This window comes from Mustelus asterias, chromosome 13, assembly GCF_964213995.1.
Source record: "Mustelus asterias chromosome 13, sMusAst1.hap1.1, whole genome shotgun sequence".
Taxonomy (NCBI): Eukaryota; Metazoa; Chordata; class Chondrichthyes; order Carcharhiniformes; family Triakidae; genus Mustelus; species Mustelus asterias.
In genome coordinates this window covers 93,767,360-93,794,059 of record NC_135813.1, presented here as the reverse complement: position 1 = coordinate 93,794,059, position 26,700 = coordinate 93,767,360, and the positions used below count along the sequence as shown (strand labels likewise).

At 42.5% G+C, this 26,700-nt stretch overlaps 1 protein-coding gene across 2 annotated transcripts; it reads right to left on the bottom strand.

Moving 5' to 3' along the window:
- Positions 1 to 26,489, bottom strand: mvk (mevalonate kinase). 2 transcript variants are annotated; one of them, XM_078227280.1, is made up of 11 exons: positions 26,270 to 26,489; positions 24,638 to 24,729; positions 20,642 to 20,789; positions 18,461 to 18,611; positions 16,277 to 16,432; positions 15,063 to 15,166; positions 12,044 to 12,089; positions 8,180 to 8,270; positions 5,147 to 5,266; positions 3,594 to 3,747; positions 1 to 566 (listed from the first exon to the last, which is right to left on the bottom strand). In XM_078227280.1, exons 2-11 carry the CDS (start codon positions 24,713 to 24,715, stop codon positions 403 to 405), a joined length of 1,212 nt encoding a protein of 403 aa, XP_078083406.1. In that variant the 5' UTR covers positions 24,716 to 24,729; positions 26,270 to 26,489; the 3' UTR covers positions 1 to 402. The 2 variants fall into 2 exon arrangements, with proteins under 2 accessions (XP_078083406.1, XP_078083407.1); XM_078227281.1 differs by having other exon boundaries at positions 3,673 to 3,747.
- Between the last annotated feature and the right edge of the window lie 211 nt (positions 26,490 to 26,700).

The following is a 26,700-nucleotide window of genomic DNA, read 5'->3' as shown; positions in this document are numbered from 1 at the left end:
AACACTTTAATAACCAGTTTATTGTTGAAGTCAAAAAGTCAACCATTACAGAGTGCATCTGGTGTGCAATGTACGTCCACTGCGGCATTTTCCAGCCAAGTACAGCACTTTGAAATAGTCTCCCCCCTGCGTTAATGCTTCCTCTTAAAGGCACCACGCTTCAATCGGCCACTCTGTTGGAAATAAGCAGTCCTTTGCATTGAGAAGCGATTCTACAATGTTACATGTACAGAGGTAAAAGACAGTCGTTGCTACTGGGCTGAGCTCTCCACGGGGTACAGGAGGGAGGTGAGGAAGTGAAGAATTAGTGATCAAATCCCGGCCACATTGACACAACCCGTCGAGTACACAAGCGTGTGTACAAGTGATCAGCACAGCAGTAAGTAGTCTCCCCAAAACTCTTCACTGGCAATTCTTCACAGCACACAGAAGCTGAAATATGTCCTTGTGCAAGGAGGATGGTGAGTGCAGAGACACACCCGAGCCACCAATAGCTGTTTCCCAGCAATCGTACCCTAAGTCTTTCAGAGCCCGTTTAGATGCTTCCACCATAGAAGGGCTTGTATCTGAAATACAAAATTAACAGGAATGACCAAACTGAAATGGGAGCACAATATAAATCTCATGATGTGATTCGCTAAAGCTTTCAACTCCAATACCCACAGCACATGCCATGTAACACCATGGGGGGGGGGGGGGGGGGGATGGTTAAACAGGTACAAGTATTTGTGTAGACTGAACACACTGAGGTGGAGGTGCTCAGCTGTGCTGGACCAGTGCAAAAGATAAAGGAATTTAAAGTACACATTAGCTCCAGTGCAAATCCAACGCACACATTACATCCAGTGCAAATCTGAGTTTGTGTGACCATTTGCATTAGTTATTTTTTAAATGTCGCATTGGAAGCCAGCCTCACTCCCAAAACAGGTTATCCCGTGAATCAAATTATTCACCTTGCTGCTCCTGTTCATGAGCATTCAAACAGGTTCATAAAATTAAACTTTAAAATCAAAAGAAATGCAAAAGCTATTTAGAATAATTCACCAGTCTCAAAGTTATTTCCAGTTCTAAAGAGTTTTTAAAGTTTATTTATTAGTCACAAGTAGGCTTACGTTAACACTGCGATGAAGTTACTGTGAAAATCCCCTAGTCACCACACTCCGGCACCTGTTCGGGTACACTGAGGGAGAATTTAGCATGGCCATTGCACCCTAACCAGCACGTCTTTTGGACTGTGGGAGGAAACCAGAGCACCCGGAGGAAACCCACGCAGAACTGGGAGAATGTGCAAACTCCGCACAGACAGTGACCCAAGCCGGGAATCAAACCTGTGCCCCTGGCACTGTGAGGCAGCAGTGCTAACCGCTGTGCCACCGGGCCGCCCAAAGAATCTGATCATTCACATTTATTAAGATTTCCTGTTTATGATAAACCCGTTTTCGGCTGCACTAACATCACAATCAGTTTCCATTCTTCAAATATATCAAGACTTTAAAAAAACTAAAAATACTTTCTAAAGAACTGCCCGACCGTGCAGGTTCATGGGGGGAAATTAGCATCGGAAAATATGCAAATGAGGTGGAGCAGAAACTTAAAAAACATATTTTGATTTTGAGAAATGCAGCTCGATTTGCACTTGGATCACGGTTGGTAGACAAAATGGAAATGAGAAATGGCAGTCTCCCAAACTACAGAACACTACATACACCAAACGTGACTGAGGCTAATCGAAATGCACTCAATTAATCACTCCTCACTTTGTCAGCAGTGGTGGAGAATTCTTGGCTGCAGTGACCACAGGAATGGCGATTACATATACGTGTAAAAGCAGAAAACAAGCAAGGCAAAGTGGTCACACTGCAGCAAGAAATTGTGACAGGAATGATGGATCAGCATTCGCTATAAGTGGTTGAGTGAATGAGGCAGGTATCAATTTAATTGAGAACATCATACCAATATATATTGACTAAACCCCAGAGAATAATCACCCTCAACTCAAAACAATATCTGAGAAATGGTGCTTTTTTTCTGCGACTTCAAAGTTCAGTTAACGGATTGTGTAAGTTTCTGCACTACTTACTAAAAGTTACTGAGCTTAATAGGTGCTGATGCAATATCAGAACAATATCTTTGAAAGTGTGAGAACTAAATAGGGGACTGAAGCTTCTTGGGTATGTGATTATCTCAATTGATGGCAATTAAATCTTTTCTCTTCCCTGTGGAAACTGCTCAATTTTTACGAGTCCTTCACTCCTGCAAAAAGAAGACAGGGAAGAGCTAACAGCAGGGGGACTGGTGCAGCCTGCTCCATAACAAAATGAAGCCAGCTCACCCAGAGGCAGGTTCATTGGTGCCAAGCTGACCGACTGATGGATTGTTAGGCCGGTCTTGCAATTAAATGCATGGCACTGACATCTGGTGGCCAGATTCTGATACTGCATATACATCGTGGGCGGCACAATAGCACAGTGGTTAGCACTGCTGCTTCACAGCTCCAGGGACCTGGGTTCGATTCCCGGCTTGGGTCACTGTCTGTGTGGAGTTTGCACATTCTCCTCGTGTCTGCGTGGGTTTCCTCCGGATGCTCCGGTTTCCTCCCACAGTCCAAAGATGTGCGGGTTAGGTTGATTCGCCATGCTTAAATTGCCCTTAGTGTCCTGGTATGCGTAGGTTAGAGGGATTAGTGGGTAAATATGTAGGGATATGGGGATTGCAGACTCGATGGGCCGAATGGCCTCTTTCTGTGCTGTAGGATATCTAAGATTTCTAAGATCCTGCTCGGTGCAAAATAAGTTTCCAGGCAATCAATTCTGAACACAAGAAATAAACTTGAGGCGCTTCACCCCTAATACTATGATGACCGGGAATTGGGAAGTTATCGCTTGGACGGATGCACAACTCCAAATATAATTTGCTGCAGAAAGCACACGGGGACATGTCAATGAGCTGTATAAATTCATTATTGCTGAATGGGCTACATTCTGTAATTTTAAAATCATTAGAGACATCAATCTCTAATTAGACAATTCATACCTAAAGCATACAAATGTTTGTAGTTAGGAAGAACCTCCCTGTGATTGGGACTATGTAATGAAGCATTAATTATTGAAGAGAAATGTTAGTGTCTAATGCAATGCCAGGCTGTTTCTGGAGGACATCATCAGCGCAGTGTTAACCATGGCTGAATGTTAACATCCTCACCTTCGATGTAAGTTGCAATGGGGCACCCTGATGTGGAAGGCGCTATACAAATGTATATTTATTGTTATAATTTCTACATTTAGATACCAAGTCTAACTGAGCACAAAAACACACCAGAACTTAACCCCAATTGTCAAGAAACCCAGGTGGTGGGCCAAGGGCACAGTTCAATCACTAGGGTTCAAAAGAAATCAAGTAGATCGAAGATGTGTAAAACCCTTCCCATTCGCACGTAGCTGCGTATTTTTCTGTCCCTTTAGTAGACTTAAGGTGAAGCATTTTCAGTTTGTTACAAGACTTTGAACCAGTAATTAATTTTAGTGCAAACATTTGCTGGAATTGAAAACATTTAAATCATTAAAGTTAATCAACAAAATGAGCACTCGTTATACCTGGCCTAAGCAGTGTTAAGCCACATCCACCACCTCCTGCTCCAGTTAGCTTGCTGTGCAGACCATATGTTGCAGTTACCTGACACAACCTGTCCAGTGATGAATGACCCACTCCAATGACATTAAGATGATGCTGGTTGATGTCAATAAGTTCCTGAAATCAGCACGGAAAATAAGATTGGTAAGAGGAAAAAATCACCACTGAACAGGTGGGATGAAGTTTATTCTAATCCTAAACTGCACAACAATGAGCTGTGCTAATGACTCAGGCGATAAAGGCAACATGCGGCTGAGCCTCACAGATACGCAAATGCAAGTTCACTTCCGGCCCTGTGCAGGATTTCAGTTGTTGGTAGTTACAAAGCTGCCACAAACACCTTCAGTAATCTTTGTTCTGGGGAGTGATTGAAGTCAGGCAGGATTGCTCGCTCCTATTACTCTCCAGAAAAGTTGAACGAGGCCAAGATTAACTGCGACAGGGAAAATGCTGACTTGATCAGGTTAACTGAAAACCTTGGATCATTTGGACTTGCATTTCAGGAGAAACCAATGCCAAGAGGCAGAGCAAAGTAACAAAAGTCTGTCATTAAGAAGTGGCCTCTGGACCTACCAACCATGTCCCTCCCCTTCAGTTCTCAATGTCACACCCTTTTTGCTTTGCACTTCATTCCCTTTGCAGATTTGCATTCAATTGTTTCTTATAGAAGAGAATCCTTACAATGCAGAAACAGGCCAGTTGGCCCATCGGGTCTGCACCAACTCTCTCCGATACAGCATCTTACCCAGGCCCTATCCCCGTAACCTCACAGATTTACCCTGCTAATCCCCCTAACCTCGGCATCTTGGGACACCGGAGCAATTTAGCATGGCCAATCAACCTATCCTGCACATCTTTGGACTGTGGGAGGAAACCCATGCAGACACTGGGAGAATTTGAAAACTCCACACAGACAAGGTGGGAATTGAACCTGGATCCCTGGTGCTGTGAGGCAGCAGTGCTAACCACTGTGCCATCCCTTAAAGCAAATTTTGTTCATCCCTGATAACCTACGTCAACTGTATTAAACCGTTTTGGCTCCTTTTATATTCCTAACTTTATCAACAGCTGCAAAGTGAAAATATATAAACCCTTTCCTATAAATGAAAAAACATTCACAATCTTTTTCGATACCTTTCATATAATCCACTCCAATAACATTATGAGCAGGTGTTCTGAGCCAAGGGCAGGACTTCCATCCAATAAATCATTACAAAAATCCATTTTTTAAACATAGAGTTGTTCTCTCAGTTCTCATGCTCAGAGCTCTAGTGTAGAGCTTTGAGATGTCATTCTCAGCAGTGACAGAGGGGCTGTCATAAAATATGGCACCAAAACTCCAAAGCTACCCCAGCACGGTTTAGTGTTGATTTTCACGCAAGCAGGTGCAAGTTACCAAACATACAACATATGGTTGTTTCTTCCAGCACAATCCAAGAGTCATCATCTGCAATGCTTAAGTTATAATTTGACCAGATTCTGCACGAATGCAGCAAAGTGTAACGGGAACAGTTACCTCCAGGAGTCTGTAGTGTTCGTCTACAGCAATGCCAGATGCTATTGCAGCCAAAACACGCTCACATTCACACGAAATAGCATCTATTGAATCCAAGACAGGTTTTATTACGCTTGGCAGCTAAAGGAGGAAAAGAAAATTAATTCATTTTATTCACTATTCTCTTTTATATGACAAATGGCTGGAAGAATAGGCAAGTACACCACAGATCACCCATAAATTTTCAACATGCAAGATAAATTTTCTTCAGGGCAGCCACCAAGTGTTTTCCTTTTTCAAAAATGTGTTTTGTGCTCATCAATGCGAGGTACATTAATGTTTGCAAAAATCTGCTCTTGAAGTGTAGAGCCTGGAGAAGTTATACATGAACATAGGAAATAGTAGTAGGCCATTCAGCCCATCCAGCAGCTCCACCATTCAACTAGATCATGGCTGGTCATCTACCTCCTCAACACCATTTTCCTGCACCATCCCTTGATATCTTTAGAAATCTACGGATCTCAGTCTTGAACATATTCAATAGACTGAGCCTCTGCACTCCTTTGGGATAGAGGATTTCAAAGATTCACCACCCTCCGAGTGAGAAAACTTCTCATCTCAAGAGTCTTAAGTGGCCTGCTCCCTATTCTGAGACTGTGTCCCTGGTTCTAGACCCCCATATAGTCCTGTGATAATTTGGTAGAGTTCAATGAGATTGCTTTTCATTCTAAACTTTAGAGAATACAGATCCAGTATCCTCAATCACTCCTCAGTGGACAATCCCACCATCCCAGGGATCAGCTTGGTGAACCTTTGTTGTATACCCTTAATGACAAGTATATTCTTCCTGAGGGAAGGAGACCAAACCTATACACGATGCTCCATGTAGCATCTCACCAAGGCTCTATATAACTGCAGCTCCTGTACTCAAATCACCTTGCAATAAAGGCCAACATATCACTTGCATTCCTAGTTGCTTGCTGCACCTATGTGTTAAGCTTTCAGTAACTCATGAACAAGGACACCCAGGTCATTGACACTTCCCAATCTCTCACCATTTAGGAAAAGCCCACTTCTTGTTTATCTTAACAAAATGGAAAATTCAAAATTTTCAACATTATACTCTATCTGCCATGTTCTTGCCCAGTTACTTAGCCTATCTAAATCCCCACCAAGATTCCCACCAAGTTTTTTGTCATCAGCAAACTTGGTAATATTACATTTGGTCTCACATCCAAATCATTGATAGAGAATATGAATATGAATAGCTGGGGCCCTAAGCACTGATCCTTGCAGTGGTCACACAGCTTGCCAACCTGAGAATTGACCCACTTATTCGTACTCTGTTTTCGTCCATGATGCTCCTGGTTTGTTTACCATCAATGATTGTCCATCCCTTGTTGCTTTGACAAGATGATGGATCTTCACATTGACCTAATGAAGCATTTGTATTCATGATGCTTCCACAATGTTGCTCTTAGGGAATTCCAGTATCTTAACCCAGCCATCTTTAGAGAGTGACACATCCAAATTGGGGTGGTCTGCTATTGGTAGAATTCTGGCGATCCCAGAACCTTGTTACTCTTGTCCTTTTAGGTGACAGAGATCATGGGGCAGCGAGTTGCTATTGAATTATGCTTGATAACGTCCCGTGGTGCATCCTGCAGATACTAGAAGTCATACCGTAGACACAGAGCTCTTGTGGAGGACAGTAGTGGTTATTGCTCAAGTAGACTGTTTTATCTTGGATGATGTCAAGTTTCCAGTGATGTTGCAGCTGCACTCTGAGTTGACGGTGGAGATGCTCTAAGGGGGAGGTAAGCGATTCACCAGAATACCCAGACTGTAACTGCTCTTGTCACCATATTGTTCATATAGAAACAGGAATAAGTAATTCATCTCAAGCCTGATCCACCATTCAATTAGATCCTGCTTCACTTGTACCTCTTGCTTCATTAACCTACCTTTGTTCCAAACTCCTCAATACTTTTACTCAACAGAAATCAGCAGTCAGTCCAGTTAAATCTCTGGACCATGGTGACCCTCAGGATGTTGACTATGCAGAATTCAGTGATGGAATTGTTGAGGATGAGGATGAGGATGTTCATTATGCCTCTAGCTCCTGTTAGTTTGACTGTCTATCACCATTCTTGACTAGATGTGGTAGCGATCAAACATAGCTCTGATCTACTTAGCTGCGAGTATAGCCAGCTGCGTTTGGTATTAAACAAACCTTAGTTGGTTCCTCATTCTTAGCTATGCCTGGCTTGGCCTTCCATATAGCACTAAAGAATAGAACATATTCCATTCCAAGTACTTAGTGTTCAGGATCAAGCTAAGATCATTTTTAAAAATTCATTAATTCACAGGATTTGGGCATGTGCTGCCCATCCCTAATTGCCCCTGAACTGAGGGGGTTGCATTTGAAAGTCAACCACATTACTGTGGGTTTGGACTCACATGTAGGCCAGACCAGGTAAGGATGACAGATTTCCTTCCCTAAAGGACATTAGTGAACCAGATTGGTTTTTGTGACAATCAACAATGGTTTCATGGTCATCAGTAGACTATTAATGTCACATTTTTATTGAGTTTTATCTTTTGGGATTCGAACCTGGGTCCCCAGTGTTATGCTGGGTTCATGGATTACTAGTCCAGTGACAATACCACTACGCCACCGCCTCCCCTATATAGCAAAAACAGAATAAAATTTCCTTATTCTGTACCAACAATATGCTTCAGCCTCAACTTCAAGACTGTCCTTCACTGCACTCTTGACATTTTTCTATTTCTTACACCTGCAATGTTGTGACTTCACCTTGGTGTCTACAAGTGCCGAAGTATGCGGCAGTTCTGTAACGGGAAACCATGCTCACAGTTGTTCGAGACTGTCAAAATTTCTGTCATTAACACCAGGAAAAATCTAGATAAAATGTCAAGGACATCAATATTGAACAGAATAAAAATACTAGGTAAGGAATTCTTCAAACTCAATTATCTGAACACAAGAGACAATTCAATTCTGCTGATAGGAATCATTTTTTAAAAACTCACCTTATTAAGTTTATCTTTGACTCCTGCTACTAACACTTTCGTACTTCTTGGCACCTTTGTGTTAGTAAGAAGTATCCGGAGGGTGGGGACACTCAAACAAAGAGAGCAAGAAAAAAATGAGTAAACAAATACTTAAATGCATTTTCCTGACTGCACTCACTCTTTATTCTGTCTACATTGCTAAACAAAGGAAACACTTTGTTCAACATGTGATATTCCCTTTAAGAAGCCAATAGCATACAAAGATCGAATTGCATCTGTACCACTCTGAGCTGAAGCTTACTGAGCTGCTGTATACTAGAAACAGATGTGGAGATGCCGGCGTTGGACTGGGGTAAACACAGTAAGAAGTCTCACAACACCAGGTTAAAGTCCAACAGGTTTATTTGGTAGCAAAAGCCACTAGCTTTCGGAGCGCTGCCCCTTCGTCAGGTAAGTGGGAGTTCTGTGAACAGAACTGCCACTTACCTGACGAAGGGGCAGCGCTCCGAAAGCTAGTGGCTTTTGCTGCCAAATAAACCTGTTGGACTTTAACCTGGTGTTGTGAGACTTCTTACTGTACTAGAAACAGTGCAGACTTCTGTTTCACTTACAATTACATCAACTCATGGCACACTGGCATGTTTACATTTGTATGCTGTAACTCTTCTTAAATTCATAGCCAGAGGTTTACAGCATGGAAACAGGCCCTTCGGCCTAACTTGTCCATGCCGCCTTTTTTTTTTTAAACCCCTAAGCTAGTCCCAATTGCCCGCATTTGGCCCATATCCCTCTATACCCATCTTACCCATGTAACTGTCTAAATGCTTCTTAAAAGACAAAATTGTACCCGCCTCTACTACTACCTCTGACAGCTTGTTCCAGACACTCACCACCCTGTGTGAAAAAATTGCCCCTCTGGACACTTCTGTATCTCTCCCCTCTCGCCTTAAACCTATGCCCTCTAGTTTTAGACTCCCCTACCTTTGGGAAAAGATATTGACTATCTAGCTGATCTGTGCCCCTCATTATTTTATAGACCTCTATAAGATCACCCCTCAGCCTTCTAAGCTCGAGAGAAAAAAAGTCCCAGTCTATTCAGCTTCTCCTTATAACTCAAACCATCAAGTCCCGGTAGCATACTAGTAAATCTTTTCTGCACTCTTTCTAGTTTAATAATATCCTTTCTATAATAGGGTGACCAGAACTGTGCACAGCATTCCAAGGGCGGCCTTACCAATATCTTGTACAACTTCAACAAGACGTCCCAACTCCTGTATTCAATGTTCTGACCAATGAAACCAAGCATGCTGAATGCCTTCTTCACCACTCTGTCCACCTGTGACTCCACTTTCAAGGAGCTATGAGCATGTACTCCTAGATCCCTTTGCTCTGTAACTCTTCCCAATGTCCTACCATTAACTGAGTAAGTCCTGCCCTGGTTCAATCTACCAAAATGCATCACCTAGCATTTATCTAAATTAAACTCCATCTGCCATTCGTCAGTCCACTGGCCCAATTGATCAAGATCCCGTTGCAATCCTAGATAACCTTCTTCACTGTCCACAATCTTGGTGTCATCTGCAAACTTACTAACTATGCCTCCTATATTCTCATCTAAGTCATTAATATAAATGACAAACAATGACAAATTGTCAAAACATAGGCTTTTAAATCCATATTTACTTTAATAGAAAGATGGGAAAATAATTTGTTTAATTAAATACAAAATTACCCTGCTTTCTATATATGCCACTTTTCGTAAACAATGAATCCCCGTCTATAACTATCTAACTACACTGTCATGAATTGAAAGTAACCAAACTCTATGGTATAGCTTTTCAAACTGGGGTCCAAGCCAAGGACCCCAAAGGATCTTCCAGAGGACTGGAGGAGGAAATGAAGGAAGATCATCTGTATCAATATTTCTGTAGTTATTGTATTTTGCTGTATTTTTTGATTTAGAAAGTTGTTTTCTGAAATGATATTATAATATTTTGGGTCACTGACTAAGTTGGAGCAGGGGCCTGTCACTATACGGCGGAGGTTCTCCCACTTCAAAAATACTCTTTTATGATAGCACCATGTGCAATTAGCAAACAGGTTATCTCTTAATGATGGTTAGAATCCTGGAGCAATTACCAAATAACAAGAACAAATATAAACATCTTCATGCCACTCAGTCCATTTCCCCAAACGAGCCAACATTCCTCCTCAAGGAGGAACAGACCAGCCACTGGTCAACCAGGATGAAAAAGTAGACCAAATTTAATTTAAAAGTTATATTCAATTCAATGCTTTTTAGCTTAAAAGATAATGCCCAAAGCAGGGACCAAGCTCAACTTGGATTCTGCATCCATTCACCCTGTTCCCCGTGTCGTTCCGGTATTCCAAAGGAAAGATTTGGAGAAAAATATCTTCATCTATTGTTAACATAGTTCACTTGAAACAAAATTTTATCTGCACAGGGAGAGCTGGTGCTTAACAATTTGAAATAGGGTGGGCTGGCTAGTCTGCTGTTTGCTTAAACAGACAAGCAATTAACCTGGAGCAGATTGCTTACAATGTGACTTGTTAAGTACAATTAAGCTGGCATGCAGCAAATATTGCCACACAACAAACGGCAAAGAGATGTTCCCTACATTTGGATTGACTACATGATATTTCACAAGTGCTCTTTCGTGGCCTTTAGGATGTGCCTTTACAGCTGTTGATCAGACTATATTGAAACCCCTCAGAGTACAACAGGATGTATGTGGAGAACCTGAATATTCATAGAATCCCGACAGGAGAAGGCCATTCGGCCCACTGAGTCTGCACCGACTTTTCAACAGAGGATCTTACCCAGGTCCTCTCCCCGTAACCCTATGTCTTTATGCTGCTAATCACCCTAACCTACACATCTTGGGACACCAACAAGCAATTTAGCATGGCCCGTCAACCTAACCTGCACATCTTTGGACTGTGGGAGGAAACCCACGCAGACACCGGGAGAACGCGCAAACTCCACACAGTGACCCAAGGCTGGAATCGAACCAGAGTCCCTGGTGCTGTGAAGCAACAGTGCTAACCACTGTGCCACCCATAATATTATTGCACTTTGTGAGATGGACACATCGAATGTTTGTAATGTTCTTTCACATATTTTACGAATAAAGTATACTTTTGCCAAAACAAAAACTGCAATCTTAGAGGAGTAATTTAAATAATCACTCTGGCCCAGCCCCTGTAGATCTCCCTCTAGTTGGCTCAGCAGCACCAAGCCTTGGCTGTAAAACTGCACTGAGTGGAGAGAGGGACTAATTTTGAGAAGGGGGGGTGGGGGGGGAGCAAGTGTACAAGATGATCATAAATATGAAAACTTAGTAAAAATACAAATCAGAATGTTGCACTTTAACTGTTTCAAAGTAAAAGGACATGATCTGATGACTTTTTTTTACAGAATATGGAGTAAATGGGATTAAATTACTGGAACATCAAACAAAAATAATTCACGCCAAAACTGGGAAATTCTCCAGTTTCAATGTCCCTCATTTTAAAAAAAAAGAACATTTATCTTTTGGATTGGAATTTGATAAATTAGCAAATAAACAGCCTTCATTATATTGAAATATTCAATGGTTCATAATATTTAATTTAATAGCATTAATTATTGAGTAGTTTATTTTTGAAGGGTACTACGAATTTATTAAAAGTTGTGCCACAGGGGGAAGGGGGGGATCAGGATATTGAATTTGATGATCAGCCGTGATCAAAATGAATGGCGGAGCAGGTTCGAAGGGCCGAATGTCCTCCTCCTGCTTCTAGTCTTTATGTTTCTATTTTAGAAAGGAGCTATAACATTGCCAGAGTTGGTCAATAAGTCAAATAAGTGAAAATAGGTACCTGGACAAAGGGACAATTTTACCTGCGTGATATCTCAACATTCCCCCTAAAAGCAGAAAAAAAAGAACATTTAAAATTGGAAACATTTTATTGACATATTAAAAAACATAGATCTTGGGTTCTTCATAGAAATCATAGAAACCCTACAGTACAGAAAGATGCCATTCGGCCCATCGAGTCTGCACCGACCACAATCCCACCCAGGCCCTACCCCCATATCCCTACATATTTTACCCACTAATCTACGCGTCCCAGGACACTAAGGGGCAATTTTAGCACGGCCAATCAACCTAACCCGCCCATCTTTGGACTGTGGGAGGAAACCGGAGCACCCGGAGGAAACCCACGCAGACACGAGGAGAATGTGCAAACTCCACACAGACAGTGACCCAAGCCGGGAATCGAACCCAGGTCCCTGGAGCTGTGAAGCAGCAGTGCTAACCACTGTGCTACTGTGCTCTGAGCTTCTCGTACCTCTGGGGTAAATATATCTACTTACAACAGAATTTCATTAAAAGTCTCAATTGATCAGCCAATGGATGAGCTATGCAGACAAGACAAGTCCGAAATGTGATCCCTAGTTTGTACTCAGTTACCAAATTCACCCATGTTGGCAATAGAGACGGGTTACTATTCGGTGACTGTGTGGTACAAAAGAAAAATATCGGCTAGAGATCTTGGCTTGATCATAACCCCTACTGGAGGACTCCTTGATTCATTAAGTATTGATGTCCCACCTTCAGTTCTAAACCACACATGGTTCCCAAGCCTTGCCCATGTGCCCTCAAAGCACCCTCTCGTGCCACGCCACCCCCCCTCCCCCACCAAAGTCGATTTTAAGGTGAGTACATCACATCACCATGTTATTTTCTTGACAGATTAGAAAGTCACCACACATTTAATTTATTCTTTGTTCTCTCTCATTAGATAATGCCAGCAAGACTTGTGTTTCGTATCGGCAGAGAAATAAGAGACAAGTGAGAAATCCAAACTGCTGCTGTAAGCGCGCCACCTGGTGGTATGATTGAGCACTGTGGGATTCCACAGGGTCCAAATCAGAGATCACTCTTTTACAACAAGCTACTCATTAACCCTTTCTACCATCAGTGTACTGTCCTAACTAAGTTAGGGGTTATTGGTTTTAAACACAAAGAAAATGTGGTTTTCACATGTAGATTCAAACTAACAGCAACAGATTTATTGATGGGGCTGTTGCCTGTGCAGAGGACAAAGAAACTAAAACAGCAGCCTGTGCAACACCTTAATGACATCACCATTAAAGCGTGTGATCAGCTCTTAAAGTATTCATGCAACTATTTAAATATATAAGTTAGTAATTCCCAGAAAATTATCTCGTTATTTAAAAAAATATAAGTTACAGCACAGAAACAGGCCAATAGGCCCAAAAGGTCCATTAGATCACATGCTCCACACAAGTCCTCTCCCCATCCAACTATCAACATATCCTTCCTTTCCTTCTCCCTCATGTGCTTATCTAGCTTATGCTATTCTCCTCAACTACACTATGCAGCAACAAGTTCTACACTGAATTGAAGCTATCAAAACAAAATCTTTCAGAATTATGGACAGAGGTCTTGTCTTGTAAGCAGAGGCGAGGCAAGGCGCATGTGGGAAAGATTCAATAACGCATGGTATTTGGAAGCTGCACTCTTTCTCAAGAGGCAAGTTGCTGAGGGAAGTGATTGCTGACTGAAGCAATTGCTGAGCCTGACAGTGTAAAAGGTGAAACAACATAGATATATGCAGACACTAAATAACATTGAGAACTGGAGGCTAATTAATCTTTATATCTTTGCAGTTGTTGGTGTAGAGGAATTGAATTGCCAGCAATTCTTTCAACATGATCACCCTGAAGGGTTATGCAGTATTTTATGTTTTGAATTACTTGTTTCAATTATAACATGTTTGTATGATAGGGAATATTTACTCTTCAATGCAGGATTACAAATCTTCAGATTTCCTCCTAATCAGGTCCTTTCACTCCAATTGCCAATTGCTCAGGTTGCTGACCAGGTCAGACATCAGGGATATCTAATCCTCCTATTCCCAACAAAAAGATACAGATGCAGCATTGATGTCTTCCTTGGAATCCATAGAATCTCTACAGTGCAGAAGGAGGCCACTCAGCCCATCGAGTCTGCACCGACCACAATCCCACCCAGGCCCTATTCCCATAACCCTGCTAATCCCCCTGACACTAGGGTCAATTTAGCTTGGCCAATCAACCTAATCCGCACATCTTTGGACTGTGGGAGGAAACCGGAGCACCCGGAGGAAAGCCACGCAGACACGGGAAGAATGTGCAAACTCCACACAAACAGTGACCCGAGGCTGGAATTGAACTCGGGTCCCTGGAGCTGTGAGGCAGGAGTGCTAACCACTGTGCCACCGTGCCACCCTTGCAAACCATGACTCAAGTTGTAACCGGGTAAACCAAATTATTAGATCTACATCTTTTCACACAATATGGTGGTGTTTTGATACACAGTGCTGCCCCGAACAGTTTCATTATTAAATCAAGTCTCATTGACGCGAGTATAGAGACTGTGGCACAAAAATGTTAGATGTTTGTAGAGATTTCCTGCAAGATATGTATCCCTGATGGTGCTTCCTTGGGTAGGAGTGCATCATAATGTGCACATAAGAGCATGTTCATGCTGATTTAAAGTAGTTGACTATATATATTGCCAGGAAACAAAGGAACAGTATTTGTGATGTTGGGTATTGTTGCTCTTCATATAGTTTTCTTAATGTGCTGTCTGTTGCCTGATCGAATGGAGATAAAAACACTGGTTTTGTGTTGCTTCTGACTACATCATTCAGGACCCCTGTAAATTTAAATTGCTGGTATTTGGAATGGTGGAATTCATATCCTTCATTTTGTTGGATGCTATTGATGGTACTTTATCGAGGCAAATTACAACAGCATTTGTGAAATGACAGCCATAACCTCTAGACACTGGTAAAATGTTTTGATTTCAATATAAATAAATGTTACCCCATGTTCCCACAGCATTATCCACACCAGATGGGTTTCCATGGATTAGCTTCTCTCCTTGAAAGGCCCACTTGTTAATCAGTTCCAGTTCATCCTCACTCCATCTAGTTGTGGGTAAAGACGGAAAAATAACTTAATCAAAACTCTGGTCAAGAGGAACAGAATTTAAATCTAATGAAACACTACCAGAGCTTTGCCATACTGAACTGTGCTTAATGGTTATTTTTCTTATTTCTACTCCCTTGTGTCCAGCATTTACAATACAATTCATCAGATTCTACACTTTCCTAATCCTACTGAAATCTCACCCGATGGCATCAGTTGCAATTTATACCTTTTCTATGATATAAGAACATAAGAAATAGGAGCAGGAGTAGGCCATCTAGCCCCTCAAGCCTGCCCTGCCATTCAATAAGATCATGGCTGATCTGAAGTGGATCAGTTCCACTTACCCGCCTGATCCCTATAACCCCTAATTCCCTTACCGATCAGGAATCCATCTATCCGTGATTTAAACATATTCAACGAGGTAGCCTTCACCACTTCAGTGGGCAGAGAATTCCAGAGATTCACCACCCTCTGAGAGAAGAAGTTCCCCCTCTACTCTGTCCTAAACTGACCCCCCTTTATTTTGAGGCTGTGCCCTCTAGTTCTAGTTTCCTTTCTAAGTGGAAAGAATCTCTCCATCTCTACCCTATCCAGCCCCTTCATTATCTTATAGGTCTCTATAAGATCCCCCCTCAGCCTTCTAAATTCCAACGAATACAAACATGAATACAAATATGATCAAGCTCCTTAATGGGGGAAATGCACACTTCTTACCAAGGAGATTAATTTACTCTGATTAAAAGTTTCCTTGGTGATCTATAGCTCAGATTCCACAATTTCACCAACATGCCCAGGTTTGACTCCCAATCAGGAATAAAGTTTTCTGCTATAGAATCCCTACAGTATGGGCGTGAACCTGATTACATCGCCAGCAAGGGACAGTGAAAATTGGAAATCGCTACCTCGTTTGTGATTTCTGGGTTTCGCTGGATCTTGAGCCCACACTGATGATCTCGCGCACAGAGAGATGTGCTCAAGAACCCACATCGACTCTGGCCGTCAGTAATTCTTTTCCCCCTCTTTGGCGAGATAAATTTGCAAGCCTAAATCATTAGAGTAATATGATCACAGGATAGGCTGTAAAACCTCAGGGTATCTTTGCTTGCCTGGTGGTATCTTTCTCCTGTGGAACAGGACAAGTAATGGCCCCAGTGGCTGATAAAAGAGCTGCTGCCAGACACACAGAGTACGCAGCACTAGATCCCAGGCCAGCTCCTATTGGAAGTTCAGACCAAACCAGAATGTCTATACTCGGCATCTGCCTGCAATTTAAAATAAACAAGATCAGCACAGTACCATTTTAGGAGTTTTGATTGCTACAGGAATAAAGGTTAGTCTTAGAAGTTGCATCTTTTCCCAATATCAGGTTTCTACTGTTTCTCATTTGTTTCCATGCAAAAACTGTAAATGACCCTCATGTTGCCTTGAAGCAGGAAAAAAGTACTGTACAAAGTGCTGTTTCTATCCATTTTCTAGTTGTGTCTTTTCTTGCTACTATTTTTGCTGTTTCCGACTAACACATTTACCCCACCACCTATTCTTTCTTCCCTAATATTTCTAAACACATTAGTAGCCATCCATCCATCCCAGGAGACAATGGACTGTGTCCGAGTGTGTACATAACTTCTGGGTGAAACATTGTTGTGGCTATAGAGGCGGACTCATGAGTGGAATTCTCTTCCACAGCTGACCAGCACTGGTCCAAGGTTGACTAATGTTTTTCTCCTTCCAACGGACTCTCTTATCTGCCATGTGGTAGTTTCCTTCATGTTCTACCTTCTTCCCTGCTCTTCCTGACTGCCTCACTCTAGGCTCTCTGGTCAGCAGCAAGGACTTCCTTTGTATCAACTTCAATCACCGTGTATTCGAAGTTTCACTTGCAGATATCATTGGATCGTAGACATGGGTGACCTGTTGGTCTTACACTGATAGCAAGCACATCACAGAGCATGCCTTTGGGAATGCGGCCGTCATCCATTTGGATCACATGATTCAACCAACGGAGTCACCACTGATTCGAGGGGAAAAACATGCTGGTTTACTTCCATGTTCTCCAATCTCTTCTGTCAGATCCCCAATATTCGACTCAGGCAGCGGAGGTGGAAGCTGTTCACGCCTTGCTACTGTAAAGGATGCCAACACACACATAGTCCACACAGAGCTTCATATTTTCAGTTAGTTTGCTGTTGATCCACATCCGCCTTCTCAACTTTGACATGACAGTTGTGGCCTTGGCGATCTTGTTGCTGATTTCAGCATCAAGGGACAGGTTGCTCATAATTATTGATCCAAAGTACATAGAATCCTACAGTGCAGAAGGAGGACATTCGGCCCATCGAGTCTGCACCTATCACAATCCCACCCAGCCCCTATCCCCATGCATTTATCCTAGCTAGTCCCCCTGACACTAAGGGACAATTTAGCATAGCCAATCCACCTAACCCGCACTTCTCTGGACTGTGGAAGGAAACTGGAGCACCCGGAGGAAACCCACGCAGACACGGGGATAACGCGCAAACTTCACAGTGACCCAAGCTGGGAATCGAACCCAGGTCCCTGGAGCTGTAAGGCAGCAGTGCTAACCACTGTGCCACCTGTACGTGAAACAGTCGGCAACCCCCAGAGCTGGGCTGTCAGTGCTGATGGAAGGTGGAGTCTTTATGTATCTGCCCATAACTTTGTTCATCCTGACACTGACAGTCAGTCCAAACTCCTTGCAGTCCTGGAGAATCGATCTACAAGTTGTTGCAAGTGAACTTCAGGATGGAACATCCCAGTGCGGTGCCAGCAGCAAACAGTAACTCATGGACTAGGACTTTATGCAATTTGGTCTTGGTGTGCAGTTTTCCCAAATTGAACAGCTTGCCATCACCTGACTAGGTGAGTGGTGGTGTGTTGACTTCTTGAATGTTATAATTAACTATCAGTATCTGAACCCGTATTTTGGTTACCCCATTACTAATCATTACTCCTGCTTGTTTTTGCAAGATATTTTATTGTTACTTCTGTAATCTTTTCCATTCTGAGTACTTATGTGAATTTTTATCTTTATGATGTTGATCTATGTTCTCATCCAATCTTTTATCTTTAGGCTACAATTCTATCCACTCAAACTCCCTCCCAGTGAAAATGTATTTATTATACATTTCTAATATACTGCAACCTAAATAAACAGCCTAAACAGCTGTAATACTGACATCATTCTGCTGCCTTCCATAATCAAAACTGGCACTATGTTGAATCATGTCTTTCATACTGCAGTGAATTCATGGTGTACAAAAATCCATTACCCATAGCTGGTGGAGATAGCTCCATACAGGTAAAGGAAGCAGAGGATACTGAGGCTCACTGCATCTGTGGAACCTTCTGGAATTCCTGCAAACCGTCTCACTTGATCCACCTGTTCCTGGCTTGCAGTCTTTGGATTCAGCACATCAACTACTAAAAGAAAAAGTGGACAACAAACTTCATTAGTAGGGGCAACAGGAAGTCAGTCCGTCAACACAAACTACTCTGTGGCACCACTACTTTTCTTTTAGAGAAAGGAACGCCAGAAGCAACAAACAACATCCTGATCCCTTGACTGAACAATTATCGACACATTTTTGATGAGAGAAATATTGTCGAATGCTAACTGTAGCAGAGTCCATACCAGAGGTATATATCCCAAATAATCATTTTTCCACAACTGACCTCTCTTACACTGGCAACATGTATTCAATTACTTAACATATAAGATTTACATGTACAAAATAATTGAAAAAATTGGCAATTCGTTTCATTTACATAGCACCTTTAATGTAGAAAAATGTCTCAGATGCTTAATAAACAGGATAGCAATCTGACCAAGTTCAAGCTTTGTCAAACTTGCTGGTCTAAACCAGTTCCAGTAGGTAGACATGTCACGAATGTGTGTGAAAGTGTCAGTACATGTTATATTTGATAAATAACCAGCAGCAATATTTTCCCCTTGGACTGGTAACCCCAGGAAAATATCCCACAAGTCCTTTTGCTGCTAATAGTTGCTCAGAATTCTTTTTTAAAAGAGTGTTGGAAAACGTAGAATTGTTGCCAAGTTTGAGTCTCCAAACCTAACTACTAACAAATCTAAGTATGTAAAAAGAAATCTAAGTCATTAAGTGACGGGTTTCAAGAGAAAGGTACGCCCACTGTATATCGAATTCCTTTTTCAGGGTACTCCATGTAATCAGGTTCATTAGCTGAACCCTTTCGCCTGTCGCTGCTTCTCTTTTTGTGCCATTAATCCAGCTTGCGTATCTATCCTGAATTAGACGAATGGATCAATGGGAGTCCATCTGTTGAATGTCTGCAGGCTCAGATCAAAAAGGAGAACTATATGGATATATGTTTTATATATGTTGTGAAACTGCTTTGTAACAAAAAATGATTTTTGAATTTACTGGCTGGAAACGCCTAGTTGATTTTTTTTAAAAAAAGGTTAAAGCCACATTCCATTGAACTGGGATCATAGTCAAAGATGGCTGCACACTTGCATCACTATATCTTCTACATTTCAAAACTATTGAAGGAGACACAACCCATCTGTAAAGCCGCACTAGGGCCAAGTTTCTTGAAAAAGTGATAAATGAAGGTCATCTCCTAACCCACTAGCAAAGCGTCCAATCACCTGGGCGGAAGCAAACCATCAGTTACCACTTGGACAACGGGACCCTGCCTGAGAGGGGAATTCCAATGCATGATCTAATCAAGGTGACTGGAATGCAGTCGTTAGGACCATATTTGGGTCACTGGACAGTTGGAAACAGGTCAAGTGACAAACCAACCCATGGTGTGTAATAAGCACCTGATTTCCACCCTACATTTCATCACAATTAATTCCTGATTCACTGCATCCAATTTGTTGTCAATGTTGCTTTGATCTGACTACTAGAGAATAAACAAGAATCTCTTCCAGGATAGTTCCTACCCACAAAAATCAGGCCTCTACTTGTGTACCTTGACACAACAGCCTGGCAGAGATTTGGTTCCCACTGGTCTATAGACGCTGTCTCCTAGCATGGTGTTCCTATGGGCTGTACCACCTTGCAAACTCATGTCCTTATGAATTAATGTCTCTGCCCCTCCCCTCAAGTAACTTGTGCGTGGCTCAGTAGCACAGTGATTAGCACTGCTGCCTCACAGCGCCAGGGACCTGGGTTTGATTCCCTGCTTGGGTTACTGTCTGTGTGGAGTGTGCACGTTCTCTCCGTGTCTGCGTGGGTTTCCTCTGGGTGCTCTGGTTTCCTCCCACAATCCAGAAAATGTGCTGGTTAGGTGCACTGGCCATGCTAAATTCTCCCTCAGTGTACCTGAACAGTGATGACTAGGGGATTTTCACAATAACTTAATTGCAGTGTTAATGTAAGCCTACTTGTGACTATTAAATAAACTTTACTTTAGGTGCAACGCCCTTTATTCATTACAATTCGATTCATTTGGCTATATCTTACCATCAATTGCTGATTGCAGGAACTGGAGGGCAGCATGTTTCCAGCTAAGATGGACGTTAATATTTGGTAAGTTTAATTGTACTTTTTGATCAGAACATGGTTGTACCCGGAGATATGTTTTTAAGTTTAAGCTGACTGCCAGAGCCACCTATAATCACAAAAATAGTTAGTGTGAGTACCTTAGAATTGAAAAAGAAATACATCTCTGCAAGCTCGTCACACGTAGAAGAAAGTCAGCTCTCTCCCTCTGCTACTATAACAATACCGAACAAAAGCATTTAATTTTTAGATGCTGATTGACATGTGCCATAACATCCATTTTGTGAAAGGGACAAGAAAAGGAAAATTACAAAAAAATTACCCTTCCAATAACACTGTGTAGGTCATTAATAAAAATCAAATACAGGGAGTGATTACAAGTCAGACAAGTGATTTGCTAGATGTTCAGAAATTAGCATTTAAACTGCCTCTAGGACATTTTATGCAAAACTACATTAATCAACCAATTAATTAAATGAAAGGTCAAATTGGAGGTTAGTCAGAACGGTTACACTGGTATGCGGGATAGAAAGCATAATGTAGGGTGTCCCTAGGGTATGTAATGTTCAATCTCCGGAGGTCCCCAGCATCACAGTTGCCAGTCTTCAGTCAATTCGATTCACTCCATATGATGTTAAGAAATAGCTGAAGGCACTGGTTACTGCAAAGGCAATGGGCCCTGACAAGATTCCGGCAATCGTACTGAAGGCTGGTGCTCCAGAACTTGCCGCTCCCCTAGCCAAGCTGTTCCAGTACAGCTATAATACTGGCACCTACCCGGCAATGTGGGAAACTACCCAATGAACAATACAAATCAGGATATTTTGTCAAATTTAAATCTCTGGAACTCATTCCTGGTGTATCACACACAGGATTTGGTCACTTCCCATCATAAAGACCACTCAGGACATGGACAGTGCAGATGTCGACAATGAGGCCGATCCCTGTTGTTAGAGGATCAAGCTATGAGGAACAATTTGAAAATAAGTATCTCAATGGTGACTTTGCAGGAAGTTTGTTGAATTTAGCCTGGAGACAAGATTAGTCCCGTGCAAACCAATGCCAGGGTTAGAGGAGCCCTGCATTTCGGGCGTTGATTCTCACCATCATGAAGATGATGCTGGACAAGGAGGTAGAGCCTGCAAGTTTGTAATGTACTCAACACAGTCCAAATTAAGCCTCACAATTACTGCACAAAGAAACAGTTTTAGATATGCTACAGAAAAGGCCAAAGGACACAGGTTCAGTTTTGTGATAGGCAATATCAGGCCAGATGTCAGAAAGCACTTATTTGATGAGCTCAGTGCCTTGGAATCGAACCTAATCAAATAGGTTGCTTTTTACAGAGCCTCTCTCTCTTTCATGTCTTCTTGCCATGAGCTCAGTGCGAGCAGCAAGAGAGAGCGAGGGTAGCAGAGCTACAAAGAGCATGGAGTGGGAAGGTGGGAACTCAGTCCGAGCAGTGCCAGGCAGTTTCCAGTCAAGAGCCCAGATTCAGAAAAAAAAAATCAAGGTCTGAAATCATAGGGCTCAGGTGACGATAGCCTGGTGAGTATTTCTGATCTAAACTACAGCATAAACTGTGGCTTTTTAAAAATCGGGCTTATTACTACTAGTAATGTTTATTAAGTATTAGTAGGAATTAAAATTTCTATAATTTACATGTAGTAATGTTCATTAGTATTGCTAAAGATTTATGAGGAGTAGAATTAATTAGTAGCAGTAAGTTAATTAACTAATAGAGAAAACAGGGCTGCTCTGACATCAAGAATGCGCATCCTATCCTATTTGGAAACTATGTAGGGTCAATTAGCGACCAAAAAGGAGATTTACAGATGGACACGGGGGCATAGAGGAGGTATAAAATGCATACTTTGCATCTATTTTTACCAAGGAAGAAGATGCAACTCAGGCCATGGTGAAAAATGAGGTAATTCAGACAATAGATGGGCTTACAATTGATGACGAGAAATTCGATAGGCTATCTATACTTCAAGTTGATAAGGCATCAGAACAGATGAGATATCTAAGGATACTTAGAGAAGTGAAGGTGAAAATTGTGAAAGCACTCTCCACAATTTTTCAATCTTCTTTAGACTCAGGGTAGGTGCCAGAGGACTGGAGAACTGCAAACATCATACCCTTATTCAAACATATAAAGACAAGCCCAGCAACTACCCAGCAGTCAGCTTAACTTCAGTGGTGGGGAAACATTGAGAAACAATAATTCATGCCAAAATTAATAGTCACATGGACAAATGTGGGTTAATTAAGAAAAGTCAGCATGGGTTTCTTAACACAGCATCATGTTTAACTAACTTTCTGGAGTTTTTTGAAAAGGTAACAGAGCAGGTTGATGAGGGCAATACTGTAGGTGAACTTCCAAAAGTTATTTGATACAGTGCCACACAACAGACTTGTGAAAAAAGTTATAGCTCATGGGATAAAACAGACAGTAATAACATGGATAGGAAAACGGCTGAGTGACAGGAAATGGGTTAATGAATGTTTCTCAGGCTGGAGGAGGTTAGTAATGGCGTTGGCCTCTTTTAAGGTCAAACCAAATAAACAAACTCAAATTAAATCAGGACAAAGTAAAAGGGACAGCTCCCCAAAAGGAGGGGGAACAGCCCGAACAAAAATCAAAGTACAAAGGAAACTTAAGAACATCAAATCATAATGTGATTATTAGGGTCGATAACGCACCCCAACTCCTGCGGTGCCCAACGGGCGCGGAAGGCGTCAACTGCGCCCGTGGACACCACATGCTCCCTCTCCAGGGACACCTGGCCGCGAATATAACTGCGGTAGAGGGGCAGAGTCAGGATGGACGGCCCCCTTGATCGCCCGCTGCCTGGACCTGTAAATGGTACGTTTCGCCAGGCCCAGGAGCAGGTTCACGAGGAGGTCGCCATCCCGACCTTGTTTTTCCTGACATATATTAATGATCCATACCTTAGTGTAAAGGGCACAATTTCAAAATTTGCAGATGATACAAAACTTGGAAGACACTGTAAACTGTTGAGGAGAATACAGAACTTCAAAGGGACATGGTCAAGTTGGTAGAATGGGCAGATGGATGGTGGATGAAATTCAATGTGGAAAAATGTGAGGTGATTCATTTTGGTAGGAAGGACATGGGAGATATCTAATATACCCAATAAAGGGTATAATTCTAAAACAGATGCAGGAGCAGAGGGACCTGGGTGTATATGTGCACAAGTCATTGAAGGTTGTAGGAAAGATTAAGAGAGTGGTTAACAAAGTATACAGTATCCTAGGCTTTATTCTTTGGGGCATAGGGTACAGGATCGAGGAGATTATGTTGAACTTGCATAAGACACGGGTTTAGCCTTAGTTGGAGTATTGCGGCCAGTTCTGCGCACCACACTTTAGAAAGTATGCGAAGGCATTGGAGAGAATGCAGAAGAAATTCAAGAGAATGGTTCCCAAGTTGAGGAATTTTAGTTATGAAGATAGACTGGAGGAGTTAGGACTGTTTTCCTTTGACAAGAGAAAGCTGAGAGGGTATCGACAGAGGTATTCAAAATCCGGTTTGGACAGAGTAGATGGGGAAATTGTTTCCATTCATGAAAGGATTGGGTACGGGGGAGGCGGGAGTTGGGGCACAGATTTAAAATAATTGGTAAAAGAAGCAAAAGCAATACCAAAAAAACCTTTTTCACACAGCAGGTGATTTGGGTTCGGAATACCGGACAGTGTGGTGGAGGCAGGTTCAATCAAAGCATTCAAAAGGGAATTTGACTTGAAAAACTTGAAAAAGAAGAATGTGCAGAGCTACAAGAAAAAAAGCAGGAGAATGGCACTGGGGGAATTGCTCATTTGGAGAAACAGTGCAGACACATTGGTTCAGATGGCCTCCCTCTGTGCTGTAATAATGTTGTGATTCTGTGATGTAGAAATATAAAGACAAGTCTTCCTTAAATTATGATTTACCTTTCCATGGACCACAGCATGTTCTCCATGCAAAATCACCTTCCCTGGAGCAGATATAATAAATGTTTTGTCTGCCATCCCGAAGTTGTGTCCTAAAAGAGATACATTTTAACTTAATAAAAATTTCAGCTCATTAATTTCTTGGTTAGGATCATTTATTTAAATCAGAAAGTCAAAGTTAAAAGGGGCGGCATGGTGGTTAGCACTGCTGCCTCACAGCGCCAGGGACCCAGGTTCGATTCCCAGTTTGGGTCACTGTCTGTGCAGAGTCTGCACATTCTCCCCGCATCTGCGTGTTTCCTCCGGGTGCTCCGGTTTCTTCCTACAGTCCAAAGATGTGCGGGTTAGGTGGATTGGCAATGCTGAATTGCCCCTTAGTGTCAGGGGGCCTAGCTAGGCGTTATGGGAATAGGGCCTGGGTGGGATTGTGGTCGGTGCAGACTCGATGGGCCAAATGATTTCCTTCTTCACTGTAGGATTCTATAATTCACACAATAAAATTATTACAGACGTTTTCAGCAATTGAATGATCCTAGAAATTCTATGATTTCTATGAGAACAATATATACAGAACATTAAACGAATGCCAAAGCTCACAATGAAAGGTTATCAGGGTAAGTGGGAATGTGGAATTGAGGCTGCAATCAGATCAGCCATGGTTTTATTGAATGGCAGAGCAAGTTTGAGGGGCTGAGTGACCTGCTCCTGCTCTTAATTTGTATGTTTGTACATCACATTCCTCATGAACTATCGCACGTATGGTAATGGAAATCCCATTGGGGTGCTATGTAGGACACCAAAAAAGGCAGACTTGCATCAATATAGCAACTTTTGGGACGTCCCAAAGCGCTAGACATCTGATGAAGAATTGTTGGAAGTGTAGTCACTGTTGAAACGTATGGAGCATAGAATCAACCTACACACAGCAAGTTCCCACAAACAGAAATGTGATAAAAGATAATCTATTTAGTGATGTCGGTTGAAGGATAAATATTAGTCAGCACACCAAGAACAACTCCCCTTAGGAATGTTAACCAATTCCCCGTAGCAGTGCTAACCACTGAGCCGTCACCTGGCTTTGTTAAAGGGCGGAATTTTACCGGCACGTCTGCCCGAGAATGTCGTTTTCCAAGCCTTGTCCGCCCCGGAATCAGGGCAGGCATGCCGATAACATTCCAGCCAAAGGGTCACCTGGACTCGAAATGTCAGCTCGTTTCTCTCCTTACAGATGCTGCCAGACCTGCTGAGATTTTCCAGCATTTTCTCTTTTAGTTTCAGATTCCAGCATCCGCAGTAATTTGGATTTATGAAGTACAACTCCCCTGCTCTTGTTCAAAGTAGTGCCTTGGGATCTTTTATGTCCAGGGAGGCAGATTTAACATTGCACCTGCGAGACAGCACCACTGGCAGTGCAGCACCCCCTCAGTGGGATGGATGCCTTGCTTAGTGCTCATGGCGATTTCTGACTCAAAAAGGCCTGTGCGCTCCCCCACTGGTAGCACCTTTAACGGCTTACGTTATTGTTCTTGTTCCCCTGATGCATCCTCCAACTTGTCCTTCTACCTCCTCATATCCCGACCACATTCCACTCTGCTGGCTAGATGTTAGTTCAGAGGAAGAAGGGTCCATTACCTGGAAGATTCAAATGCTGCTGCGTGCTTCCAGCATTTTCTGCAGCTTAATCTATTTTGTGCTACTTCTGATTGAAGAGGGATGAGGCAGCAGTGGAGATGTCCTCTTGTTTACATTGATGAACACGCCAAGCACAGACCCTCCGCCCCTCACTCCCCGGCCGCCCGCCGGCTCTGACTGTTGACGCTGTTACCTTCCGCTCGAGACGGCGTCCGAAGAGGCGGGACTCGCACCCACCAGCCAATGGAGTGCCAGCATCCCCGTCACCAGCACCAATCAAAACACAAATCGCCCCGTCAATCAAATCCACGTCCAGCCAGTCAACGTTAACCCGCCTCTCAGCCAATGGCGGAGGGCCGCTGAGCGGGCGAGCCAATCAGAGGGCGGATCCCGCTTTCACCCAATCGGACCGCGAGGCGGGGTGGACCAAT

What these genes read in the sequence shown, in the direction of transcription:
- mvk (XM_078227280.1), bottom strand. Translation starts at nt 24,715, where the DNA reads ATGGCAGACAAAACATTTATTATATCTGCTCCAGGGAAGGTGATTTTG. An exon ending in CCTGCAATCAGCAATTGATG is followed by an intron (nt 18,612 to 20,641) that starts GTAAGATATAGC and finishes TTTTTCTTTTAG; the next exon opens with TAGTTGATGTGCTGAATCCA. An exon ending in CTTAACACTGCTTAGGCCAG is followed by an intron (nt 567 to 3,593) that starts GTATAACGAGTG and finishes TTTGTATTTCAG; the next exon opens with ATACAAGCCCTTCTATGGTG.